The following is a 26,600-nucleotide window of genomic DNA, read 5'->3' as shown; positions in this document are numbered from 1 at the left end:
ATCTCGGAGAGTTATGACATGAGCAGTGATAGCACAAGAGCGAGAGTGGCAGTAACCACACATGACAGCCAAATAAAACCAGTTTATGAGCACTGCCCTATCATTTCTGCTGAAACAAACAACAACACCCTATCTCTCTGTCTTTCCTTTTTTTAACACGTACGCACGCACACGCGCACGTACGCACACACACACACACACGCACACACACACACACACACACACACACACACACACACACACACACACACACACACACACACACACACACGCAAGTGCACACACAAACTCACTATTGATTCACATTCCTATCCTAAAACTCTATATATTGATGTGTAGACAAAACATATAGGCAAGAGCATCAATCAGTCTTTGAAAAGGTTAACTGAACTGCAGCAAGAAAGGAGGATTCATGAACTGAACTGCATAGGCTATATGTACAGTATGTTATATTTATCTGTTTATTTAACCTGTTTAGCCTGTTTCTCTTCTGCTTTCACTATCCTCACTCTCGCTCTCTCTCTTTCTCAATACTACGAAATGGAGCACACATGTTTCATGTTTGCACGCAAATTCAACTACTTCTTTACACCTGAAAACCTGTGATGTCACAATAAAGATGTTTCTGGTTCTGATTCCATTAAAATAGATTTCAATGAACATCATCGTTATTCTATTCCTTCCGATTGAAATTGCTACATTAAGCAAAATGATTCTGTGGAAGGTAAATGGTCTGTGTTGTCAAAGCAAATGTTTTTGGACAGAAATGTTTTTGAACTGGTGGTTGTTTGTTGTTTTCATTTTCTCCCCAATGTAACACATTCCCCAAGTGTCACTGCCAACCTCCTTTGCTGGCCTGGGGAGGGTGTAGGCAACCTCCTCCAAAACACATGAAGTCGCCGGCCACTTCTTTCAACCTGATAGAGAGGAGTTTCACCAGGTGAGCACAAAGTAAATGTACTGTAGTAATGTGAACAGAGAGGTTCACGCTATCTTCCCCAGTTCCCCTTCCCACTGAACCAATCAGTAGGAGTTGCTAGTGCAGCAACAAAGACACAATTCCCTGCTGGTTTCCCACCCGCGAACACTGGCGGTTGTGTTCGTTGGAGTGCCAGACCAAGGTGGAGCGTGACCCGGTCCTCTGCGATGGTGAGTGAGTGTTCTACGCCTATTATTATTATTATGGACAGTGGACACCCCCACAGTAATAGCTTTTTATGACACACTGCAGGTGGAGGACTTGGGAGGCTCTTCCAGGATCGATTCTCTGCACAAGTCGTTTGGCAAAGATCCACTGGGGCCCCACAGGTTGAGCTCACCATAGATCCCCGTCTCAATCATCTCCTCCTGCCAGGGAATGGGGATGTTCCCTGAGGCAAATTCATCAAAGAAGGCCTTGTCATTGTCCTCGAACTGCACCCCTTTGACTGTGGAGAAGGCTCCCACATCACCCAAGTCCTTAGCGTAAACAGTCTTGGAGTCCGGCACGAATGGAGGGGGCAGCAATCCTAAAAGGAAACATAGTAATGTAAGAGTTATAGACAGACAAAGCAATGAATAACAGAAATGTATGTAGCATTGTGTCCTAGATAGACATTATGATTGTCTAATGTCTTCATTCTCTCTACAACATGATATTATGGTGGAAACAGAGATACACTTTCTAACCACCTGCCCACTATACCAAGATATGCAGAGACACGTACTTCCCACAGATTACACCCACCCGAAGTGAGTTTGAAAACATGACAAATGATGAAAAACTCCCATACCTACTGGGAGAAATACAACAATGTGCGAACACAGCAGCAAGAGTTGTGAGGTGTTGTGACAAAAGAAGGCTAGAAACACAACCACCCTAAGGACTACAAACCATGGCTTGACACCTAGACCTACTAGACCTACATACAGTATGAAACAGAGCTGCTACCTTTAAATGCATTTTGAGAAGAAATAATGCTGCCATTTGTTCGAAAAGCTTTATACCACGTGCATATATAAAATGTCAAAATGCGTTTGAAGAAGCCGCTGTCCCTCCCCACACACACCGGCATTAAGCTTCCTCCAGTTGATTTGACTGAAGAAAACATGTGTCCTGAGTTCATCACAGGAACCATTCTTGAAGCCCAATCTGTTGGTCACATCCTTGCACAGCAGGCCCTTACAGATTGATTTGGCGTTCTCACTGAACTTCTCAGAGTAGTTCACTGGATCATTCAGGATGCGCTGCTTCACCTCCTTGTTATCCACCTGGGTTAGTACAGTACTAGAGCTTAAATCCTCCAATGAAAAGGTAACACACACCAAGAACACAATTATAAAACAAAGATAAAAATGTGCTGCACACTCCCAACATAATAATAAACTATAATAAAAACAGCTCCAAATGCACTTGTTTTTAATTGATATATTGTCAAATAAACATATGGAATTGGAGTGAACACATTTCATTCTTTGTTTTAATGACATATAAACTTTTCTACAATACAGTTTACATAGTGTTTTATGACACAATAACCCCAGTGTTTAACCACTTGAGCCTTATTTTACCACTTAAACCCGAAGCTTGGTTGACCTTATAGGGCTCTATAGTAGTGCATTTTCTGTTTTTGCTCTACATTAAATATCATGGCCCTTCTATAAGCTCACGACACAGTATGGGGTTGTAGATCAGCTACTTAATACGATTTCCCCCGCAGAATACAGATTCTGCTGGGTTCTGCTGGGGTTTAAAGGACAACTTTGTTTTTTTGGTTTTTTACAACAAGGGTTCATATTTAAGATAATTATAGGAAAGAAAAGATGAGTGTATAAAAAAATGTTTTCATTTACTTCTTTCTATAATTTTAGCCAATTTAGCGAGTCTGAGTTCAGTGGTTGGGGGCATGCGTGCAAATGGCTAAGTATGTCTTTTTAGACACAATGAGCCGACAAATTCTTTAGCAACTAGTACTATAGCCCCCATAAGTCACATCTAACCATGAAAGGAAACCATGTGGTGCATGTGGGGGGATTATTGTGTCTAAAAAAAATACATATTTAGCCACTTGCACGCATGCCCTCAGGCCCCAACCACTGAAATCAAACTCACTAAAATGGATAAACGATAGAACGAAGTAAATTAAAACATTCTAACACTCATCTTTTCTTTCCTGTAATTACAATCTAAAATATGAACCCTTGTTGTAAAAAAAACAAAGTTGTCCTTTAAGTGGTTACAAACATGACATGACCAAAATACCATAAAAACAGGGGTTAAAGTGGTGAAGAGATCGAACACAATTTAACTATTCGTTTAACTACTCCCTCATTCCTTTTGAAAATACATTTTCGATATTTCTTTCCTTTCTTGCTTGATGTTTTGGTGTTGTTTTGGAAGTAGCCATGGAGAGACAGCAGGTCCAGGACCTTACAGGTTGAGTTTCACCTGCACAGCTCTGCTGACAAGCCCTGCATAATTTATCAGCACTGCACCTTTATCAGACTCTTGTTTAGATTCAGGTCATTCATTCATTCATTCATCTCCACTGATATTCATGTTATTGCGACCGTAGGTCGCAAGTTTACTAAGAAAACCTGCACATCTTGTCCGCGTATCTCTGTCTGTAGGTCATGCCTGACACAGTGGTTCCCCTGGGCCCTGACACATCACTGTGACATCACAGGTGATATCAAAGGTGACATCACCTGATGTCATCAATATACCTCACTGGCCAGATGGCCAAGACATGGCCCATATCTGTGTGGCTGGTTCAGATAGGGATCTCCATGTATGGGCATAAAAGGGATTGTATGTTGTGATGTCATGGGAACTATTAAGCCCATATCTAACAGGACTTCATATGGGAATGCCCATATATGGAGGAAGACAGCCCATATCTGTGTGGCTGGTTCAGACAGGGATCTCCATGTATAAATGGGCATAAAAGGGATGTACCATATACAGTACATGGATCTCCATATGGGTACCAGGGGCCTCCATATATGGGTAACCGGTCCGATAGATGGCCAAGAATTGGCACAACCTCGCCCTTTAGGGCAAGGTCGCATGTCACCCTGAGGCGTCTTACTAGTAGTATATTACAAAATCAACTCCTTTATGATGGATATTGTTACATTTATGGGTAAATATGGCATATGATAGCAACAAATACGCTTTTCACCCATGGCCATCTTGTGGCCCAGACAGTTAGCTGCCTTACCATATTTTATGTAACAAGAAACAACCGTCACCACCATCAAAGCTGACTTCTTTAGGGTTGAGATTATAAATGTTTGAGGATATACACGGGAGCAAAAGATCACCAATCACAGTGAGCAATTATATTATAGGGAAGTCAAAAACAGGTTCAGTGGTAGGAGACATAGCTGTGTATATTGTATTAACCTGATTTCTGATGTGTGGTTTATTGTTTTTACAATAAAGTATGGGAACATTTTAGACCATATATGTGTTATTTATCCTTAATGTACACATTGATAATTGAGTCAGTAGGACACGACAGCAGTGACAACACACAAATGTATGTGGGGAGGAATTCATTGGTGGAGAAAAAACAAAAAACCTGTGATTTGTGATCCTTTAGACTTTAGTGTATATTTAAATGTGTCAAACATTTCTGACATCAACCCTGAAGAAGGCAGCTTTGCTGCCGAAACATTGTTTTGTTGTCCTGAACAAATAATTTGGATCTAAAGCTATATGAGTTTGTGGAGACGCATTTATATTTCTATTGCTTTCTTTTGTTGGCCAGCACTTCACTACTACAGAGGTGTGCATTGGATCCCTTTGGACTGATCACTGACCTGTATCCTGATCCTGACTATAGAGACCTTATAGGGCTCTATAGTAGTGCATTTTCTGTTTTTGCTCTACATTAAATATCATGGCCCTTCTATAAGCTCACGACACAGTATGGGGTTGTAGATCAGCTACTTAATACGATTTCCCCCGCAGAATACAGATTCTGCTGGGTTCTGCTGGGGTTTAAAGGACAACTTTGTTTTTTTGGTTTTTTACAACAAGGGTTCATATTTAAGATAATTATAGGAAAGAAAAGATGAGTGTATAAAAAAATGTTTTCATTTACTTCTTTCTATAATTTTAGCCAATTTAGCGAGTCTGAGTTCAGTGGTTGGGGGCATGCGTGCAAATGGCTAAGTATGTCTTTTTAGACACAATGAGCCGACAAATTCTTTAGCAACTAGTACTATAGCCCCCATAAGTCACATCTAACCATGAAAGGAAACCATGTGGTGCATGTGGGGGGATTATTGTGTCTAAAAAAAATACATATTTAGCCACTTGCACGCATGCCCTCAGGCCCCAACCACTGAAATCAAACTCACTAAAATGGATAAACGATAGAACGAAGTAAATTAAAACATTCTAACACTCATCTTTTCTTTCCTGTAATTACAATCTAAAATATGAACCCTTGTTGTAAAAAAAACAAAGTTGTCCTTTAAGTGGTTACAAACATGACATGACCAAAATACCATAAAAACAGGGGTTAAAGTGGTGAAGAGATCGAACACAATTTAACTATTCGTTTAACTACTCCCTCATTCCTTTTGAAAATACATTTTCGATATTTCTTTCCTTTCTTGCTTGATGTTTTGGTGTTGTTTTGGAAGTAGCCATGGAGAGACAGCAGGTCCAGGACCTTACAGGTTGAGTTTCACCTGCACAGCTCTGCTGACAAGCCCTGCATAATTTATCAGCACTGCACCTTTATCAGACTCTTGTTTAGATTCAGGTCATTCATTCATTCATTCATCTCCACTGATATTCATGTTATTGCGACCGTAGGTCGCAAGTTTACTAAGAAAACCTGCACATCTTGTCCGCGTATCTCTGTCTGTAGGTCATGCCTGACACAGTGGTTCCCCTGGGCCCTGACACATCACTGTGACATCACAGGTGATATCAAAGGTGACATCACCTGATGTCATCAATATACCTCACTGGCCAGATGGCCAAGACATGGCCCATATCTGTGTGGCTGGTTCAGATAGGGATCTCCATGTATGGGCATAAAAGGGATTGTATGTTGTGATGTCATGGGAACTATTAAGCCCATATCTAACAGGACTTCATATGGGAATGCCCATATATGGAGGAAGACAGCCCATATCTGTGTGGCTGGTTCAGACAGGGATCTCCATGTATAAATGGGCATAAAAGGGATGTACCATATACAGTACATGGATCTCCATATGGGTACCAGGGGCCTCCATATATGGGTAACCGGTCCGATAGATGGCCAAGAATTGGCACAACCTCGCCCTTTAGGGCAAGGTCGCATGTCACCCTGAGGCGTCTTACTAGTAGTATATTACAAAATCAACTCCTTTATGATGGATATTGTTACATTTATGGGTAAATATGGCATATGATAGCAACAAATACGCTTTTCACCCATGGCCATCTTGTGGCCCAGACAGTTAGCTGCCTTACCATATTTTATGTAACAAGAAACAACCGTCACCACCATCAAAGCTGACTTCTTTAGGGTTGAGATTATAAATGTTTGAGGATATACACGGGAGCAAAAGATCACCAATCACAGTGAGCAATTATATTATAGGGAAGTCAAAAACAGGTTCAGTGGTAGGAGACATAGCTGTGTATATTGTATTAACCTGATTTCTGATGTGTGGTTTATTGTTTTTACAATAAAGTATGGGAACATTTTAGACCATATATGTGTTATTTATCCTTAATGTACACATTGATAATTGAGTCAGTAGGACACGACAGCAGTGACAACACACAAATGTATGTGGGGAGGAATTCATTGGTGGAGAAAAAACAAAAAACCTGTGATTTGTGATCCTTTAGACTTTAGTGTATATTTAAATGTGTCAAACATTTCTGACATCAACCCTGAAGAAGGCAGCTTTGCTGCCGAAACATTGTTTTGTTGTCCTGAACAAATAATTTGGATCTAAAGCTATATGAGTTTGTGGAGACGCATTTATATTTCTATTGCTTTCTTTTGTTGGCCAGCACTTCACTACTACAGAGGTGTGCATTGGATCCCTTTGGACTGATCACTGACCTGTATCCTGATCCAGATTCAGCCCCTTCACTGTCCTATCTATGTCCAGAAAACCTAAATGTAAAAATACACTCTCAAAGAAATATTGTAAGGTGCAGTAAAGGCATGAGCTGCTATCTGTCTAGACCGGCATGATGGTAGCAATACCAGCATCATGCCACAGGTAGGCATGGTTGAGCTATGAAATTGTGGATGCCTATGTGGCATTCAAATATGTCAAGAAGATATTGAAATGCGTTCAAACACAATAGCTAATACAAATTTGAGAATTAAGAATAATTGTTACGACCAAAACCTCCACCGGCTGTCAGTCTGTCAGTCAATCCGTCTGTCCATCACATCACGTCACACTTTTGCCCTACTCTTATCTCCACCACCGTTGCCCCTATCCATGCCAAACTTTGCACACACACTCCTTGGATGGCAAATCACAACCTCCGCCCCTGATTCCTCACATGCCCCGCTTCTAGCGCCACCATCAGGCCGATTTTTGCAAAACACATTTTTGGACACTGCTCCTACAGATTTTGGTCTAAAATCACGCAAAGCGGTACACAGTATGTCTAGAATCATGTCATCAACATGGATCTGTCCCATTTAGCGCCACCATCAGGACGATTTTTGCAAACACATTTTTGGACACTGCTCCTACAGATTTTGGTCTAAAATCACACAAAGCGTTACACAGTATCTCTAAAGTCATGTCATCAACATGGATCTGTCCCATTTCCAATATTCCCTCCTGATTCGCTACGATTGCCTTCTAAAGTTTGTGTATGCAACGTGGCGGTCGCTTATCTCCCGATTAGGGAGTCTTACTGGTATTACAACTTACAGACATAGCGTATGACAAAGATATAATGTCACCATGCGTTGTAATACAAATGAAAGGCATGACCAAAGGAGACACTTAACAAAACAAGTAAAGAAGAGAAAAGAGAGAAGGGGAAAGAGTAAACAAAGTTCCTCTAACATACCTGCTCTCCTCGAGACTTGAAAGGCCCTTTGGCAGCGATGAACTCATACAGGGTGACCCCCAGTGTAAAGTAGTCCACAGACCAGTCATATTCCTCTGATTTCAACAGCTCTGGTGCCATGAAACCTGGGTGAGAAACCAAGGTCATTACCTTCCTGTGTCTTTTCTGAAAAACATGGTCTAAATATGTTCACATGCATTTTACATACAGTACATAAATCCAAACACAGCTCAATCAAAGCTAGAATCCAGACAACTAAGGACTGTTGTCATCTACAGTAAAGTGACATTGTCTTCTTTATCAATTGACTGAGGAGTGAGGACACAAGAGTACTTTGGTGGAGCAGATTTCTATTTGGTGCAAGATGTTTATTAATGATAATGAATAAGTCATTTCATTGTGTGAAGGTCATGGAATGAGCTGATAAAGCTCCTGGAATCTAACCCCGGTCCCATGGAACAAATGGTTAGGTTGTGCAGTGGTTCTCAAACTTTTTCATGTCTCTTTCAAAATTAAAATGTATTTGGTCAGGTGTTGTTAAAATGTTTAGACTTTTTTTGTGCGTCACATCACCACATATTGTGAGCGACAGTAGATTTCGTTATTTTCAAATAGTGTACGGTACAGTATATAGGATTAAAGTGGTTAAACAGATTTTTACGCTAGTTAACTCATTTTGCTGGGGAACCCCTGGAACCCCCTCAAGGACCAAACCCAGACCCCACTATACAGTACAGTATGAGTAGTAAAGTTACCAGTCACCCTCCGGTGACTGGTAGATTTGTAAGTTTAGTTCATTGGAGCACTGTACCTGGAGTACCAGCATAGCCCTTGATCTTGTGTTGGTTTTCAGCCAGCTCTACAGCCAGACCAAGGTCAGAGATACGAACGTGACCTGTGAGAACAAACACAAGCACAATGTCAATTACACATCACTGACGCACACGTCAGGACTACGTCTTTAACTCATTAGTCCAGTAGTCCAATGATAACTCAAAGATGCCCTTGTGTTAAAAGTGAGAGTGGGTGAATGTGTTAAGGGGAGATGCATTTGGGTGCACACATTTATTATACAATTGCATGTTTGCAGTGGTGGAAATTAACCAAGTACATTTACTTGTACAAGTACAATTTGGAGGCATTTGTACTTTACCAGAGTATTTCCAATGTTCAATACTTTTACTTCTACTCCACTACATCGCTGATAAAACATACATAAACCACTTTAGCCCTATTTTATACCTTGGCTATTTGAAAATAGCCGATCTACAAGCTCACAATGCGGCGCATCGTGACACGTTGTGAGCTTGTAGATCAGCTATTTTCAAACGTTTTGTACTTTCTACTTTTGGTACTACTTATTGATGCCAATACTTTTGGACTTTTACTCAAGTAAATGTTGAATTCCGTACTTCTACTTGTAACAGAGTATTTCTATATTGCAGTATTGATACTGAGTACTTTTTCCACCATTGCATGTTTGTGTGAATATGCATGACAGAGCGAGCGTGTGTGGAAGTGGAAGAGCGAGAGAGTGAGAGAGAGACTGAGTGAGTGTGAATGTGAATGTGAATGCAGGGCATGTGTGCTGACCCTCGTTGTCCAGCAGAACATTCTCTGGTTTGAGGTCTCTGTAGATGATTCTGTTCTGGTGGAGGTGTTCCATTCCCTGGATGATCTGGGCAGCATAGAAACAGGCCCGCGGCTCATCAAACCCAGGGTTGTTCTCATCCACATTATAGATGTGATACCTAGTCACATTGGAGATTAACATGGGTAAACTGATCATCTTCAAAATAAAAAAAATATTGGATGAATATAAAAACAAATGTCCCTGTGTGTATGTGTGTGTGTGTGTGTGTGTGTGTGTGTGTGTGTGTGTGTGTGTGTGTGTGTGTGTGTGTGTGTGTGTGTGTGAGGGGCACATTGTTAATGTGTGTGTGTGTGTGTGTGTGTGAGGGGCACATTGTTAATTACCCAGGGTAAATTCAGTTTAATCTTTATTCTTTACATTTTTATCCTACGATTTTGCAACCCCCACTTAGAGTATGGGCTGTTCAGTTTAATCTTAACCCAGCTGATGGCTGTTCAGATGCAGATTTTGCGTCGATTCGGCTGGGAGGCGAAGCCTAGCTGGATCTTGGGCTTACAAGGCACCGTTACCAGGCAGCTAAAGAGATATAGACTCTCTAGCGAGCCTAATAGTCATCCAAGGTTTGAATCATTTGTGATGCAACTACAGTAAAGGTCAATTTAATACGCTACGGGTGGCATATAATGATGCTCTCAGAGGAGTCTGAAATAAAGATTGATTGATTGATTGATTGATTGCGACTTACTATGAAAACCAGCCATCTTGTCCGCGCATCTCTGTCTGTACAGTACGTCACGTCACGCCTGACACTGATTGCTGATGTCATCACAAGTCACACTAGCAAATTAATTACGTCTGTGTCTGTTTTGTGCCCCTATATGGAGATCCCTGTCCCGATGTCATCAATATTAAGCGCATGTCTGGGAATGCCCATATTTGGTAATGCCCATATATGGGCATGTTCCGACATCACATTGTTGACTATCATGCAGGGGTCTCCATATATGGGTAACTGGTCCAATATACATCACTGGCCAGATGGCCAAAGGGCGAGGTTGCATGTCGCCCTGAGTTGTCTTACTAGTAGAATCCCGTTACACAGATGGGTGTGCATTCTGATTACCAGATGGCCACTCTACCCACTCAGCTATAGCAGCCCCAAGTGAGTGAGTGAGTAGAATAAATGAGAGTACAATGAGTGACTGCATTTTGGTGTGTGGGTGTGTGAGTGCGTGTGTGTGTCATCTGACCTCAGGTCTCCTCCATTCATAATGGTCATGATGAGACAGAGTTCCGTCTTAGTCTGAAAAGCGTAAGCCAGTGAGACAATGAACCTGCTATGGACACGAGCCAGGATCCTTTTCTCCACCATTGCGCCCTAAAAACACAGTAAATTAGATTGTTGTCATACCACGTCAGTATTTGTTCCTGTGTGTGTGTGTGTGTGTGTGTGTGTGTGTGTGTGTGTGTGTGTGTGTGTGTGTGTGTGTGTGTGTGAAATCTGTCAACTATGTAATGTTTTAAATCTTTAATCACAGAGCAATCATCTCTCCAGGAAGGCTATGGGATAAGCATCCCGGCAGGCTACGGACTGGATAGCCAATCACAGACATTCACAATCTCATCATCATGTTGTCGCTTGAACACAATTAATTGTACCCTATCTTGAAAAACTAAAGCAAGTATGTATAAGTATATATAAAGTACACCGAATGTGTTTTACAATTTGTCCTACAGTAGATTAAACTAATATGACAGCTAATGCTTGTTATAGTACATGCCTCTTATTCACAGAACATATAGGCCTACTGACTCTCTCTCTCTCACACACACACACACACACACATTAAGACTGAGCTGTTCTATTTATAAACACGGACATTCATAAGGAGCTCAATGATCTTTTTAATACCAGGCTTGGCTTATCACATAAGCCAGAGATGGCTATATGTGGGAGATGAATAAAACCACAATGTTTTCCAGAAATTTCTGAGAGGATATTTGGACACATTTCACTTTATTTTTTTAATTCTTCGCTGTCAATGTTGATGTCATTATTACTCTGAATGGCGCTTTTACTGTAGGCCTACTTACTGTATGTGTCTATGGCAGTCTACGTTCCAATCACGGCATGTGGATGTGATCGTAGCTATTGCTTTTGTTCAGGACTTCCTGACAAAATATTTCTCCATAAAGATCTCTTTTCTTTTCTTTTTACCAAATTAAGCTTGGCGGGCCGCTTTTGGGCAAATATTCAAAACATTTCCACTTTAGTGTTATTGGGAGCTTAGTATAAATATAAACCTCTCTAATTCAACACCATTTACTTGAAAGTGAGGACCAGTGCTGCTGTCCTTACCGGATAGCCTTTTCTTTTCTTCAGCCTCTTCTTGCCGATCTTCTTGCTGGCGTACAGTTTCCCTGTGCCCTTCATCATACACGCCGACACCTCCCCAAAGCCACCTTTTCCCAACACACGGAAGTCCGCGAACCAGTCCTCGGTCATGGGCTGCATCTCCAGCCACTTCCACTGCAGAAACCTCTTCAGGTACATACTCTCCAGGAAGAAAGTGTAGGGCACTTCCTTGAGGAAGTCCATCACACAGTCCAGGGTCTCTTTCATAAGGCCATCTCCGGCCTCCTTGTGGTTCTCCTTGAGTTTTGTTATGCAATTATCCGGCAGGAAGGGGCAGAAGTATTTGGCGTCAGGCCCCATATAGCGGGACAAGATGTTGCTGGCCTTCTGCACACGGTCCTGGTCTTCTGCGTTGTTGTACGCCTCGATGTCCTTCCAGAGGTGGCAGGGACCCTTGTATTCATTGAGTGTCTCCAGAAACTCCTGGAAGAGGCGGTTGCCAATGGGCTGCTCCACGCACACGGACTGGAAGTTGAGGTCCAAGGTCTCGCTCAGGCTCTCGCACACTGTGATGTGTGGCAGCTTGAGTTTGGCGCGGTATTTCTTGTCACGGTTGGCCGCCGGGTTGGCGGTGCCATCGAAGCTCCCGCGGGCCGAGATGTAGGCCGAGTTGGCCACTAACGTTGCACCCATATCCATGATGGCAGGAAGGTGTCAGGAGGGCGTTAGAGAGAAAAGTTAGCAGAAGGGATAGCAATTGCCAAAGAGAGGTGCTCCTAGATGAATGAGGTCAGAAGATGTTTGTTAAGGAGAGACATGTAGAAGGTAGCAGACAAGCAGAAGGACCTGGAAGGAAGTGTCAGAGATAGTGTCCTCTCTTTTTTTTCTTCAGATTTCTTCCTGTGATTCAGGAGCATATAATCTTGTCTGCGCCCAGCTGTCCGTTTGTCCGTCTGTCCATAACAATTCCACCTGCAGAAAGAATGGGATAGTGAGTACCCAGCCTTTACCCCCTCGCAGACTATGACAAGATCTGATAGAGACAAAGGTGTACCCTCCTTGCTCTCCGTCCCTCTCTCTCTCTCTCTCTCTCTCTCTCTCTCGCTCACACAGACGTGCATGCACATACCCCTTGATCTACCTTACTCATCAGGTTTCTCTAAAGACTTTATCCACTAACTAACTCTATAAGCTTTCCCATGAACACGTGCAAAGGGATAAGACAGAGGCAAAGGGACCCAGGGAAAGGAATGATGGAGATACAGAGTTGTTCCCACAGTGGGGGTATATTGAGTGGAATGCAGTGAACGTGAGAGAGCCAAAGAGAGAGCCAAAGAGCCACTTGTCAAAAGTATACAATCTCCATGGAGGAAAACATCCTCCTATCACCAAAACACTGAGTCAACTACAGAGAGGGGTTGGCTCTCATGTTTTCAGTAAACAAACGGCCTTTCGTCTCCAAAATATCCAGAGAAATGATTATCTATAATCTTATCTAGTTGTAGTCTCATCTAATGGATTCTATAACATGTATAACTCTGGGTTCATAATGTATCCATATACTGCAAAGCTTTATTTGTACTTTGACACACAACCTTCCGAATCAGAATAAGCTTTCAACCTTGTTGCTTGACAGAAATACGTTATTTTCAACTGAAAATCTGTTATTTCTAAGTATAGATTAGCCCTAAGTGTGCATAGACTGTAACTGTGGTATCTGGCCTTTTGTCATGAAGCCATAATGACAGCTCAAGGTGATCCTCTAGTTTGCCCAAAGGACTCCGGTGCTGAAGGATATGGTTTACCTGTTTACCTTTGTTGTCGTACCAACGCCATACCAAGACTTATCACGCCTTATAAAAGGCTGAATCAAAGATAACACACGCACCACAGACCGAGCGCTAGGGAAGGAGTTTTAGCATCATTATTTTAGTATAAGAGCATTGACTGGCAACCAAACAATAACACAAAGGCACAAACACCTCCAAAGGGAGTGGGGAGGGACAGGAGAGGGCAGAAATAACTAAGTTAAGTAAAGAGCGTTAGAAAAAAGAGAAGATTGTGCTGTGGATCCTGCTCAGTACAGAACCTCAAGATGGCAACCTTGAAGGAGAAGAGGACTTGTGGGCAACGCTGTGAAGACTTTGGGCGCTTTATCTGGAACTCTGATGAAGGGAAGTTTATGGGGAGAACGCCAGAGAAATGGGGTAGGAAGAAGTTAAATCTCACATAGCAAAACGAAACTGAAATATTTGCAACCTATGTGTTTTAGATCTCTTTGCACAATGGAACCAATATAATATGAATGATTTAATGACAGGATATGCAAACTATACATTTATTGATTCATTCAAGTGTCTTATTGCCTCCTCCTGCCAGGATATGCCATTTCACATCTGACGCAGTAATTATTATGATCTTTAATTGTTTAACAGCGATACTATTACATGGGGCGGCATAGCTCAGGGGTAGAGAAACTGGTATTAGAGCACGAAGGGTATAAATCCCGAAGGGTTCCCAGTTCGAATCCGGGCTCCCCCTGAGTTAATGTCGAAGGGTCCTTGGGCAAGACTCTGAACCCCTAATTGCCTCCGGTGAGTAGGTTGGTGCCTTGCATGGCTTCCTCCGCCACCGGTGTATGAATGTGTGTGTGAATGGGTGAATGTAATGCACAATCTATGTAAAGCGCTTTGGATTAAAAGCGCTATATAAATGCACCATTTACCATTTATGTATTCCTTAACCACAAAAACCCTATCGTCCCATGTCTGGGGAGAACATTCAGCATAAAATGCTGATCTCACAGCAGACTTCACAGCAAGCTTGTAGATCAGTTATCAGCAAGGAGGTTTGGTGTAGACTAGAGGGATGGAATATCACTTTTTATGTGATCTTCCAGGCAAAGCCCTCCGCAGTAAAATGAATAGCATTCTCTTCCTCCAAGGCCTCAGGGGTCTTCAGGAAAAGTATAACAAGTTGCCGTAACTACTACAGAGGTAGCAAGGCTCATGAATTATAGATGCTTTTAAGTTGCCTTGAATCTAAATTAACTAATTATCTAAATGATGCCTCAGGCCAAGTTGATGTAAATGCACTGTGTACAAAGATTCACCCCCCATGAATGTTCTTCAAATTTTGTGCTTTAACTATTGAAAAATAGCAGATATACAGGTACAAGATCTGCTATTTTTGAAAAAATCTTGAAAATGTCAAGTCTTTGAATATTTCAAATCCTCCTAAGGTTTTTTTTTGAAAAGATGCATTTAGGTGATCACTCAATCACTCAGTCACACACACACACACACACACACACACACACACACACACACACACACACACACACACACACACACACACACACACACACACACACACACACACACACACACACACACACACCCGTGTGCTTACATAATTTACAAACCCACAATACAAACACAGATACTCACGTGTGCAGCACTTTGAATGACTTTTCCTGTCCTTTTAATGTCACTGTATATGATGGTGTTTTCACTGTGTGGACATAGAGATAAGCACAGGTGGTTAAGATAAGACTTTATAAGGGGTTGTGAGACTTCTCCCCTCTGTTTGATTTTACAATCAGATTATCATAGCTCTCATCTACAGAGGGCACCTTGACTTCTGGCAGTGTAGGCCTTTACTACCAGGGGTGTCGCACCAAATTCTGGGCCCTGGATACAAGGATTCACTGCGGGCCCCCCATGAATGTACTTCATATTTTGTGCTATAACTATTGAAAAATAGCAGATATACAAGCTCACAGCGTGGCATTGGGTGCCGTGCTGCGAGCTTGTAGATCTGCTATTTCTGAAAGATCGTGAAGATTTGTGCAAGTCTTTGAATATGAAAGTCTTTTTGAAAAACATTGTGTTTCTAGGTCAGTGGTGCTCAAACCTTTTCATGTGAAGGACTCCCAAAATGATATATGGCCACGGACCCCCATCTTAAAATATTTAGTTCCAGAGACCCCCCAGAATCTAAATTTGAGTTAAATATCGCTTGAAAAATACATATTTTCAAAGATTTGCACACATTCTCACGACTTTTCAAAAATAGCAGATCTACGAGCTCGCTCGTGAGCTTGTATATCTGCTATTTTTCAATAGCTAAAGTATAAAATATCTAAGGCCCCTCCACCTTGGGCCCTAGTAACTCAGTCCCACTCCCCCCCCCCTTGTGACACCCCTGATTACTACACCCGCATGCAGGGTTGGATTTGCTGGGGTGTTCCATGCCCTTGCTATTGATATGTTTATTGGCCAGTGGTGGGGATATGATTTATCACATATTGTGCATATTGGGCTTACGTGGTTGATAATAAATTGCAATTTTACTATGCCCAAATTCAAAATCCCAAACTATCTCCTGGGGTTATCACTTATCACTGGCTCAAAATTGCATACGTAATTGAATAGTATTGTGGACATTTTTCCAAGGTGTCATCTCTCTCCCTCTCTCTCTCTCTTATAGTGTACATCAGTCTGTATTATGTGGCGTTCTACGTGGTGATGACGGGACTATTTTCTCTAGCCATCTGGGTGCTCATGTACACGTTGTGCCCGTATGCACCGGACTACCAGGACCGACTGTCATCGCCAGGTAACAACGCAACAGTAGAGTAGAAGTACAGTGGTAAAGGCAATTACTTTAAATTAGCTATCACCATACCTTATGTTACATCAGTGGTTCTCAACCTGTGGGTCGGGTCCCCCAGGTGGGTCCCCAAATTATTTTGGGGGGGTCCCCAGATGATTAACTTAATGTGCAACATTGTTTTCTCACTCAACAGAAAACAAACCAACATAAAGTTTAAGTGTATAGAGGGTTTACGCAAGTTTCTAAAGTGACAATTTAAGAACTTTTTAATACCTGTCAAATATTAGAGGCAGAAATTGTGAATATGTTATATAAAATGTCATTCTTCAACTCAGTCAGTGCTCGTCAGGATGGTGGGGGGGTCCCCAGTTAAAATATGATTATTTCGGGGGTCGCGGGACTGAAAAGGTTGAGAACCACTGCCTTATGTTACATAACCGTACGATCATAAATGAATGGTTCTTTTCTGTCTGTCCAGGGGTGATGGTGTGGCCAGACACCTATGGGGAGGAGCAAGTGGAGATCAACTACAACACTTCAGATCAGAAGAGCTGGATGAGGATGAGCAAATGTCTTCACAATTTCCTGAAACGTTAGTACTGACCCTTCACGGCCCATTTGGACCATTTATCTTTCTTTTTCAAATAACTTTTCAACTTCTTTCCTGACACCTTCACACACACAAAAAACTAAGAAAATCCGGATCAACTTTATTGTCACATCAGAGGTTTATTATGGGTTTAAAACGGTGGGTGTAAATTCATTGTTGTGCAATCGTTTTTGTTATATCCATAAAAAAGAAGTGCGTGAGCGATGAGCATGACAGCAGCAGATCCAGTATAGCCTATACCATACATGGGCAACTAGCGGCCCGGGGGCCACATGCGGCACCAACCTTCACTTAATGCGGCCCTCAGCAGGTTAATGTCAGAACACTCATATATTGATTTCAGCTGTTACAATTCCAAATTGCAAACATGACCAACTCTAATTTACTTAAGTCTATATTAGTAGGTTAATGACTAGTATAGTAGTATTAAAAATATTTTTTATGTCCAATGTTTTTGAATTTATGTTCATAAAGTTAACATAAGTATAACTAAATGAATTTGAAATTAATGTTACATTTCAGGATTCAAATTAAAAAATATCAAAAGATAATTCAGGAATCCAATTCAAAAGAAGCAAAATTAGCAGATCTACAAGCTCTCCCCTGCCCCTTCTTTGTATACACTTACTGTTTGTTTAGACTTACTGTTTTCTTTTTTTTGTTCTCTCATTTTATTTTATTTACATATCTACTGCATAGTACTGTGTTCTATTCGTCTGTCATTCAATGTTATATGAGATACTTTAATGGTTTCCTGTGGAAATTTTTCATGGATCTCATTTTAGTAGACCGTATACCAGTGAACTGTACCGTCATGAATCAATCAATCAAAAAGCACTGCGACGCGTTTTGAGCTTGTAGATCGGTTATTTTTGCTACTCTTACTGGAGACAAGGTTTTTGCTCGACAGCAAATATGCAATGTGGCCCCCTGGAGTGAGTGTGGAAATATAGTGGTCCTCTCCATCATCAAAGTTGCCCACCCCTGGCCTATACTGTGAAGAATAAGAAATCAGAGCGCTGTACATGGGATTAAGGTGCATAATGTCAGCGGGTGTCGACCGCATAGTCCACATATAGCTATCACTGGTATAATCCATAGATAGGTTCATGAGTAAGTCCAGCTTGATGACAGGCCGTGTGATCATGCTTTGTTCAGCAGTCTAACAGTCGCCTTGCCTGGCCGTGGTCGTTGTAGGGGTATGAATGAACAGTTTGTGGCTGGGGTGGTGCCTGTCCTTGATAATGCGCATGGGCTTTTACTATACATACTGTGCTGTACCACAGAACTTCTTCAGGCTGCGAAACCGGTACAGTCACAGCTAAGCCTTTTTTCCCTCACGTGCGTGGTCGGTGTGTGCTCCTCCTGACACACACACACACACACACACACACACACACACACACACACACACACACACACACACACACACACACACACACACACACACACACACACACACACACACACACCAGACCACATTTATCTTTTGAGCAGGAACATTTTGGGAACCACTGCTTTAAGATATTATAGATACAGTATAAGCACAATTGTATACAATATGTTGTGGTGGTCCCGGCTTCAGCTCTCTCAGCTAAGGGGTCCTTGGGCTGAAAAACGTTGACGACCCCTCGTCTAAATGTTCTTTCTCTCTCACGCAGCATACAATGACACCAAGCAGCAACAGTGTAACGCACACAACTGCACTGAAGGGAAGTACTTCATCCAGACGACCTTCTCAGCACCTAATCACACCAAGTTGGCATGCCCTTTCCCCCAAAGCATGCTGGGACCCTGCTCAGGTCTGGAAGACCCCACCTTTGGCTACAAAGACTACAACTGCAGCATGCCTTGTGTTATCATCAAGATGAACCGGGTATGTTCAGCATTATATCGTCACTGTCAAGCAGTAACCTTGTATCTCCAAGTTTCAAATGTGTATGTTTTCTTTTCTTTTTTTTGTTTTTGTAAATTAAAGCCCTGGCCTACATCATACAAAAGTGTCGCACAAAAGTAGTGAACATAGCAGATCTATAAGCACACAACGCCTCGCGATGTTGTGTGCTTGTAGATCTCCTATTTTCACTATTTTAAATCGTTTTTAAATTAATAACAAAAAAGGAAGGTTTTGGACATACAAGGTTTCCACCCGACAACGACGATATTTAACCAAAGTAGTGCAGTATTTAACCACTTAGGCCTAGCATAGAGCATAGTGCTGTATAGCAGTAGTTCTCAAAGTCCTAGGAATATTATTTAATAAAGCTTCAAAATCTGTTTAACCATTTTAACCCCATATTCGACTATTTGAAAAAAGCTGATCTATAATACGCACAAGCTCTGTTATTTTCCAAAAATCTTGGAGGAAAAAAAGGGGGAAATGTGGAATATGTTTGAAACATTTTAACAACACAAATCCTGAATGGGGTCCCTGGCACAAGACATTTTTCAGACAGGGGTCCTCGACCAAATCTAACTATTAATTTTGGGGTCCTTAAAGGGGAAGACCACCCATTTTCAATATTGAACTATGTCATTAATATACCTTAGAGGAGTTGTGGAAATAGTTGGGTGGTCTTCCCCTTTAACATGAAAAGGTTTGCGAATCACTGCTGCATAGAGCCCTTGGGAATCCGATAAACATAAGTAGCCTATAGGGTTTAAGTGCCAAGTATTTGCACTGTATATATAAATGACAAAGACAGAGGTTGATAAACTTTATGTTGAATCTTTCCAGATCATTAATTACTTTCCTACCAACGACACTAAGACCCTTCCTTATGTCAACTGCACTGTGCTGGTGAGTAACAATAAGTAACCACATGAGATGTTCCACACCATATTATGCAATATGTACTCCTGTCTCCTAACATGTTTTTGTGCATAGGAGGGACAAGAAAACGTTAAAAAAGTCGAGTATTTCCCTGATGGGGGACATTACGATCTCCGTTACTTCCCTTATTATGGCAGACTGGCACAGGTAAGCATTATAGTGGTACAGTAATCAATCTGCAGAAATATTAGCTCTAAAAATATGAGACACCAAAAACATCTGAAATCATAACTTGCTCTTGTGTAGGCTATAACATTAGTTCTCAAGGTGGTGTCCAAGGACCCCTAGGGGTCCTTGATAGGGTCCCCAGTAAAATATGTTAATATAACATCAAACTCAGTTGGCAAAAATAGAAGATCTAGCCGATGTGAAGCATTGTGAGCTCGTAGATCTAGAATGTGCAAAAAATCTTGAAAAACAAATATTTTTGAAACATTTTAATAACACAACTCTTGTGTGGGGGTCCCTGGCACAAAACAAATTCAGATGGCGGTCCGCGGCCCAACACATTACTTTGGGTGTCCTTAACAGGAACACATTAGAGAACCAATAGCCGGGGATCCAGTCCCTCAAAATGGGGGAGGACCTGTGATGTTCTGCCGCACTTTTTATTTCTGTTTTATCTATTAGTTTGGTCATTAAGGTTCACAGAATGAGAGGCCTGCTCTGCCGGAAACACCGCGAAAAAAAGTTATGGCCATTTGCATATTCACTGTCCCATTGACTCCACTAGAGATATTAAAAAAAGAAAATAAATCTGCTTTAAAGGGGTTATGCCACCTTAACTGTTACTGTCACCTTAATAAATTATATTAAAACAAGTTAATATTTTTATGATGTCATTGTGGGAATGCGCAATAAACCAATCAAATTAATGTACTGTACATACTGTACTGGTCAGCTGTTGCTCGGGTTGAGGGGCAGACTCTCCCCCTCACCCCCAGCAGTCACTAAAAAACAAGGAAGTAACTCTACACAAAAATGTATTTTATATCTAAATCTGTGGGTATTCAAATTATATTTCCAGACAAATATGGTTGTTACATCAACATTGTTCATGTGCATATGTTTGTTTATGCTCATGTGTTGAAAAAAAAAACGCTAAATCACCGAGAGTTGTTATAGTCGCCTCCCCGGCGATCAGCGCTCTCTCCACGGGGAGGACAGGCAGAGAGACAGCCTGTTGAGACTCCTGACCGAACGAGCATTACTACAGCGTTTCTGAAACTGTTCATTTCAGCAATGTATAAATCCTCCCTCAAATCACTTATTTATACCAACATCGTCCATAAGAAGTTGTTTTTTTATCCTTATTTATTGGAATTATAACGCTGGGTCTGGGTTTCACTATCTCTCCTCCGTCTCCCACTGATCTCAATGCGTCCGCCTGACTGACTGACTGTCTCTCTCTGTTACGTGATCTGCGTGTGTGTGTGTGTGTGTGTGTGTGTGTGTGTGTGTGTACACGTAACCTCGCGATGTCTTCACTCCCTGGAGTGAAGTGCTGGAGGAGGCGATGGTGGAGGAGAAAAATCCTCAACAGAAGTTACAGAACCCACCGGGCTGCTACTGTCATGTGAATCATCCATGTTGAATTTCGCGGATTGCCTGCCTGGCCTGCCTGCTTGTAACTTGTGATCCCCCTCCCCACCCACGCGCACGCCCACACAGAGAGATCACGTTACAGAGAGCGAGAGAGACAGTCAGCCGTCAGTCAGTCACAGACTCAGACACGAGACACATTGAGGAGATCAGTGGGAGGAGAGAGTGAAAACCAGCGTTATAATTCCAATAAATAAGGATAAAAAAACAACTTCTTATGGACGATGTTGGTATAAATAAGTGATTTGAGGGAGGATTTATACATTGCTGAAATGAACAGTTTCAGAAACGCTGTAGTAATGCTCGTTCGGTCAGGAGTCTCAACAGGCTGTCTCTCTGCCTGTCCTCCCCGTGGAGAGAGCGCTGATCGCCGGGGAGGCGACTATAACAACTCTCGGTGATTTAGCGTTTTTTTTTCCAACACATAAGCATAAACAAACATATGCACATGAACAATGTTGATGTAACAACCACATTTGTGTGGAAATATAATTTACATGTACACAGATTTAGATATAAAATACATTTTAGTGGGGATGGTGGAAAGACTGGTGATGCGACTGGTGATGCGAGGTTAGTCAGACACACGTCGCGTGCAGTTTCGAAGTGTATTCAGAGAGACCACGTGACCCACAGTCACCCACCGTTTACTACTATGATTTAAGGTGACAGTAACAGTTATGCTGGCATAACCCCTTTAAGTAGCATGTGAGGGGTCAAACTAGGGGTTCTTCATCATTCTGAATCCATTGCAAGCATTTGTTTTGCATGAAAAACTTTCCTTGGCCAACATTTTGGCCACCCAAAACTGTGAAAAGTGGAAAAAAAGTGATGACTCATCACTTCACAGATTTTGGGGGCCAATATTTTGCCCAAGGAAAGTTGTTCATGCAAAACAAATGCTTGCAATGGATTCAGAATGATGAAGAACCCCTAGTTTGACCCCTCACATGCTACTTAAAGCAGATTTTTAATTTATTATTTTATATTTCTAGTGGAGTCAGTGGGACAGTGAATATACAAATGGCCATAACTTTTTTTCGTGATGTTTCCGGCAGAGCAGGCCTCTCATTCTGTGGACCTTAATGACGAAACTAATAGATAAAACAGAAATAAAAAGTGCGGCAGAACATCACAGGTTCAACCCTATTCCTTGAGCTTTTGGGCATGTGGATCCCCGACTACAATGGGCTCTAAGATTAAAAACAGAGGAACAAAGGATTTGTGTAACTACTGACTAGTTGCTTTCTTACCTGTTTCTGTTTAGCCCACATATGTCAACCCACTGGTAGCAGTTCGGTTCCACCTGATAGGGAAGAAGTCTGCAAAGCTCCAATGCAGAGTGGTTTCTGAAAAGATCGACTATCAAAACTTGCATGACCCCTACGAAGGAAAGGTCATCTTCTACCTCAAAGCTATGAAATGATAAATCACAGCACCGGGAAGGGGCTAAAGAAAAGGGGTATTTGGAGACCCAATCATCATTTTACAACCTACCGTACTTGCTTGCCCCTTTTCGACTGCAGTTTTAGCACCACACCACACCACACTACACCACACCACACCGCACCACATAAAAATATCGACATTTTCCATTACACAAAAGTACCCCTATCGGTAAGAAACAAATTGACCCTTTTAACTGTGATTATAATACATTATAAAGTATTAATGTATTACTATGATAATTATAATATACTATAATAGATTATAATAGTGGTTATAACACAATATAATCTATTATCATGTATTACAACTATATCCTGGTGGTCTAAATGAAAAGCCAGTGAGTGATCAGTCATTATGATGTGTTTGGCCCTGTGTGGCCTAGCTCAGACCTACTCTAGAGTGGATACTTTTTAGTACCCCGTTTAGTACCACTTTCACACCACTCTACCCAGGACCTTGTAGTGGAAAACCTCACACAAGTGGGCGGTGTGGTGTGGAGTGGTGTGGAGTTGGGCCAGTGGAAAAGGGGCTTAAAGCCCCTTTTCCACTGGCCCAACTCCATTAGTGACAAAGGTATATTATAAGGTTTTGTAGTGAACCGTAGTAAAGTACTGTAATAGAGTGTTATTGCTCTTTGAAAACCTTAATCCATATGTATTCAGTGCCAAGTACTTTTACTTTGCTGATTTCCATACTTTATAGCCTACTTCTACTCCATTACATCTCAGAGGCAAGAGTATGGTACTTTTTACTAAACTATAATTATTTGATAGCTTGCGTTAGTTACGTTGCAGATTTGATTATTAATACATACATTAACTGAAAAATTGGGTATTATTATAGGACAAGCTACACAGTGATTAAAATCAGTCCCACCTTCACCAGCTGCAACATTACACAAAACAATAATGCTTTACTAATTACAATACAATAATATATTTATATTGTGAATGGGGCCATTCTGTATAGTAATTTTACGTTCTGTATGCTTTTGATGCCAATATACCTTTGTACTTTTATTGGAGTAACATTTTTAATACAGGACTTTTACATTGTTTACCTGAAGCTGTGATGACACGCAAAAAAAAGATAAATCAGGCTATCTCTTTGGCTAATATTGTTGATGATGTCACGGCGCGCCTCTACTGTACTTCACTGTACTGTACTGTCGGTTGGACGGTCCGTCTCCCCTTGCCCACACTATGAAAACCAGGAAATCGCCTTACGGGAAAATGTATTTTATTACTAAATCTGTGCATATAAAAATGTTATAACCTCTCAGATATCTTAGTTTTAGCAACATTGTTCATGTTAAGTAGTTAGTTTGGCTTATTTGTTGAAATGATAAAAATCGCTATGCTGGGCGGTTGAAGGCTGGATTCCAGCCGGGGAGGAGGGAGCTAAAGACGGATACATACCGGTATGATGATGGTGCTCGGTGACCATGACAAATGAGGAGCTGTGCGGTGCTGTCATAGCGATTTTGATAATAATAATAATTATAATGAATAAGCTTCAACAAACTAGTTCACATGGACGATATAGATGTAACTAAGATATTCGATTGGGTACATTACATTTTAAATGCGCAGAATTACAATTAAAATACATTTTAAGTTGAGGCTACCTCAATTTCCTGGTCAGTGATAGATAGCCTAGCACAGCCAGACAATCCACCCATGTTAAAACAAGGTGGGGAGATACTGCAGTTAGTTAGCTGCATTAGTACAGTATAGTCTGGCCAAGCCAGGCTAGGTCAGTGAGAGGCTGCGTGAGGCGCTGCTGCCTCTCGCTCTGTTCAGAATGTTTACAGAGAGACCATGTGACCTACTGTATCATAATGTTAATGTTTCAGAACATTTACACAGAGAGACCATGTGACCTACTGTATCATAATGTTAATGTTTCAGAACATTTACAGAGAGACCATGTGACCTACTGTATCATAATGTTAATGTTTCAGAACATTTACAGAGAGACCATGTGACCTACTGTATCATAATGTTAATGTTTCAGAATATTTACAGAGAGACCATGTGACCTACTGTATCATAATGTTAATGTTTCAGAACATTTACAGAGAGACCATGTGACCTACTGTATCATAATGTTAATGTTTCAGAATGTTTACAGAGAGACCACGTGACCTACTGTATCATAATGTTAATGTTTCAGAACATCTACAGAGAGACCATGTGACCTACTGTATCATAATGTTAAACGTCTGTGCGTGACATCACACCTTTAAGTAAAATCCCTGAGTGCTTCACTCCTAGCAATTACAAAGCTCTGACCTCATCAGAGTATTCTGACATTTTGTAAACTTCAAGTTTAGTCTCTGTTGAGGCTAACAAAGCCCATGTTCCTGGTGATTCCAGAATTTCTTTATAGCATAAGCCCATTGATAAATCATTAATAGACATTAATATTTACAGTTATTATACCTATTGCTGTTGATTGTACTAATAGAAACAATATTTGCCAAGCTTTGCTGAATGATTCATTGTACTACTGTATCTGGTTTACGGACAACTGAATTAAACATTTAAGCCCAATGATATAATTGTTGTTACATGGCGCACACACGGCACACGCACACACACACACACACCATCAGAGAAATGGTACGTTTTGATTATTCTCTTATCTGTTGAGATCTATGGAAAACACATATCTCAGCCACTCTCTCCATCCCATGTGATTAGCTATTTTTGGTGAGCAACAGCATCATCAAAGTAGAGATGTGGCCTCAGTGATATTGCACATTCAGAGACATGAGGCTGAGATGATAATGAGGCTCTGTGCATGACTGCACTTCTCTTTTCCAGAAGGTGGCATTCCCGTTTCCTTTTCCGGGTCAGTTTCTAATAGCTTAATTTGATTGGCTCATGCAGGAGCAGAAACACAAGACCATGGACATAGAAAGGTAGACGCCTCCTTCTGTTCTGGGCCATATGCATCGAGGGACCAAGTGTGCATCGCTTCCACATGCGTCACACATACTGAAGTTGCTAGGCCAATCAGAGGCAGGTTACATACGCAGCCTGTGAGAACAGCTGAGCCGCGCAACATCGGAAACTGGCTCTGTTGAATTGAATTGTAGTCCTTGGATAAGTCCCGGAAAAGACGCGCTGTGATTTGCCAGTAGTCACTTGACTGGCAGCAGTCCGGACTACAATTGTTGCACGTCGCTCCAATGAACTGCAGTGGCGAATGAGGCATCTAGCTTTTCATATCTGTGTACAAGACATTCAGGTGTTTCTGGTTCAAATCTGATGATGAGCCAATCAAATTGAGCTATGAGAAACCGACCCGCAACAGGAAAACGGGAATGTCACCTTCTGGAGGAACCACATTCACAGAGCCTCGGCCAGGAACTGAGAATGAAATCATGTGCTTCAACTTGGATGTTTCATATCGATGAAGATGTATTTATTTGTATTATATATTATTTTCAAAACATTTTACAGTGAAATATGTGCTCTAAAAACTCCAATA

General features: G+C 41.4%; 2 protein-coding genes across 2 annotated transcripts; one reads left to right on the top strand and one right to left on the bottom strand.

Moving 5' to 3' along the window:
- Positions 1-1,215: 1,215 nt before the first annotated feature.
- grk1a (G protein-coupled receptor kinase 1 a) lies at positions 1,216-12,690 on the bottom strand (the record flags this gene model as incomplete). Its single annotated transcript, XM_080729240.1, has 7 exons — positions 1,216-1,508; positions 2,049-2,250; positions 8,042-8,166; positions 8,853-8,936; positions 9,635-9,792; positions 10,886-11,013; positions 11,995-12,690. 7 exons carry the CDS (start codon positions 12,688-12,690, stop codon positions 1,216-1,218), a joined length of 1,686 nt encoding a protein of 561 aa, XP_080585366.1.
- Positions 12,691-14,086: 1,396 nt separating this feature from the next.
- LOC308287963 (potassium-transporting ATPase subunit beta-like) lies at positions 14,087-23,079 on the top strand (the record flags this gene model as incomplete). Its single annotated transcript, XM_080729305.1, has 7 exons — positions 14,087-14,198; positions 16,483-16,611; positions 17,087-17,200; positions 18,880-19,094; positions 19,956-20,018; positions 20,106-20,198; positions 22,921-23,079. The coding sequence occupies 7 exons, from the start codon at positions 14,087-14,089 to the stop codon at positions 23,077-23,079; spliced, it is 885 nt and encodes a 294-aa protein (XP_080585431.1).
- Positions 23,080-26,600: the final 3,521 nt, after the last annotated feature.

The sequence above is a fragment of the Nannobrachium achirus genome (genome assembly GCF_963921795.1).
Source record: "Nannobrachium achirus genome assembly, chromosome: 7".
In the NCBI taxonomy this organism is placed as follows: domain Eukaryota; kingdom Metazoa; phylum Chordata; class Actinopteri; order Myctophiformes; family Myctophidae; genus Nannobrachium; species Nannobrachium achirus.
Note: the sequence above shows the minus strand (reverse complement) of the source record. Positions and strands in the feature narration are given on the sequence as shown.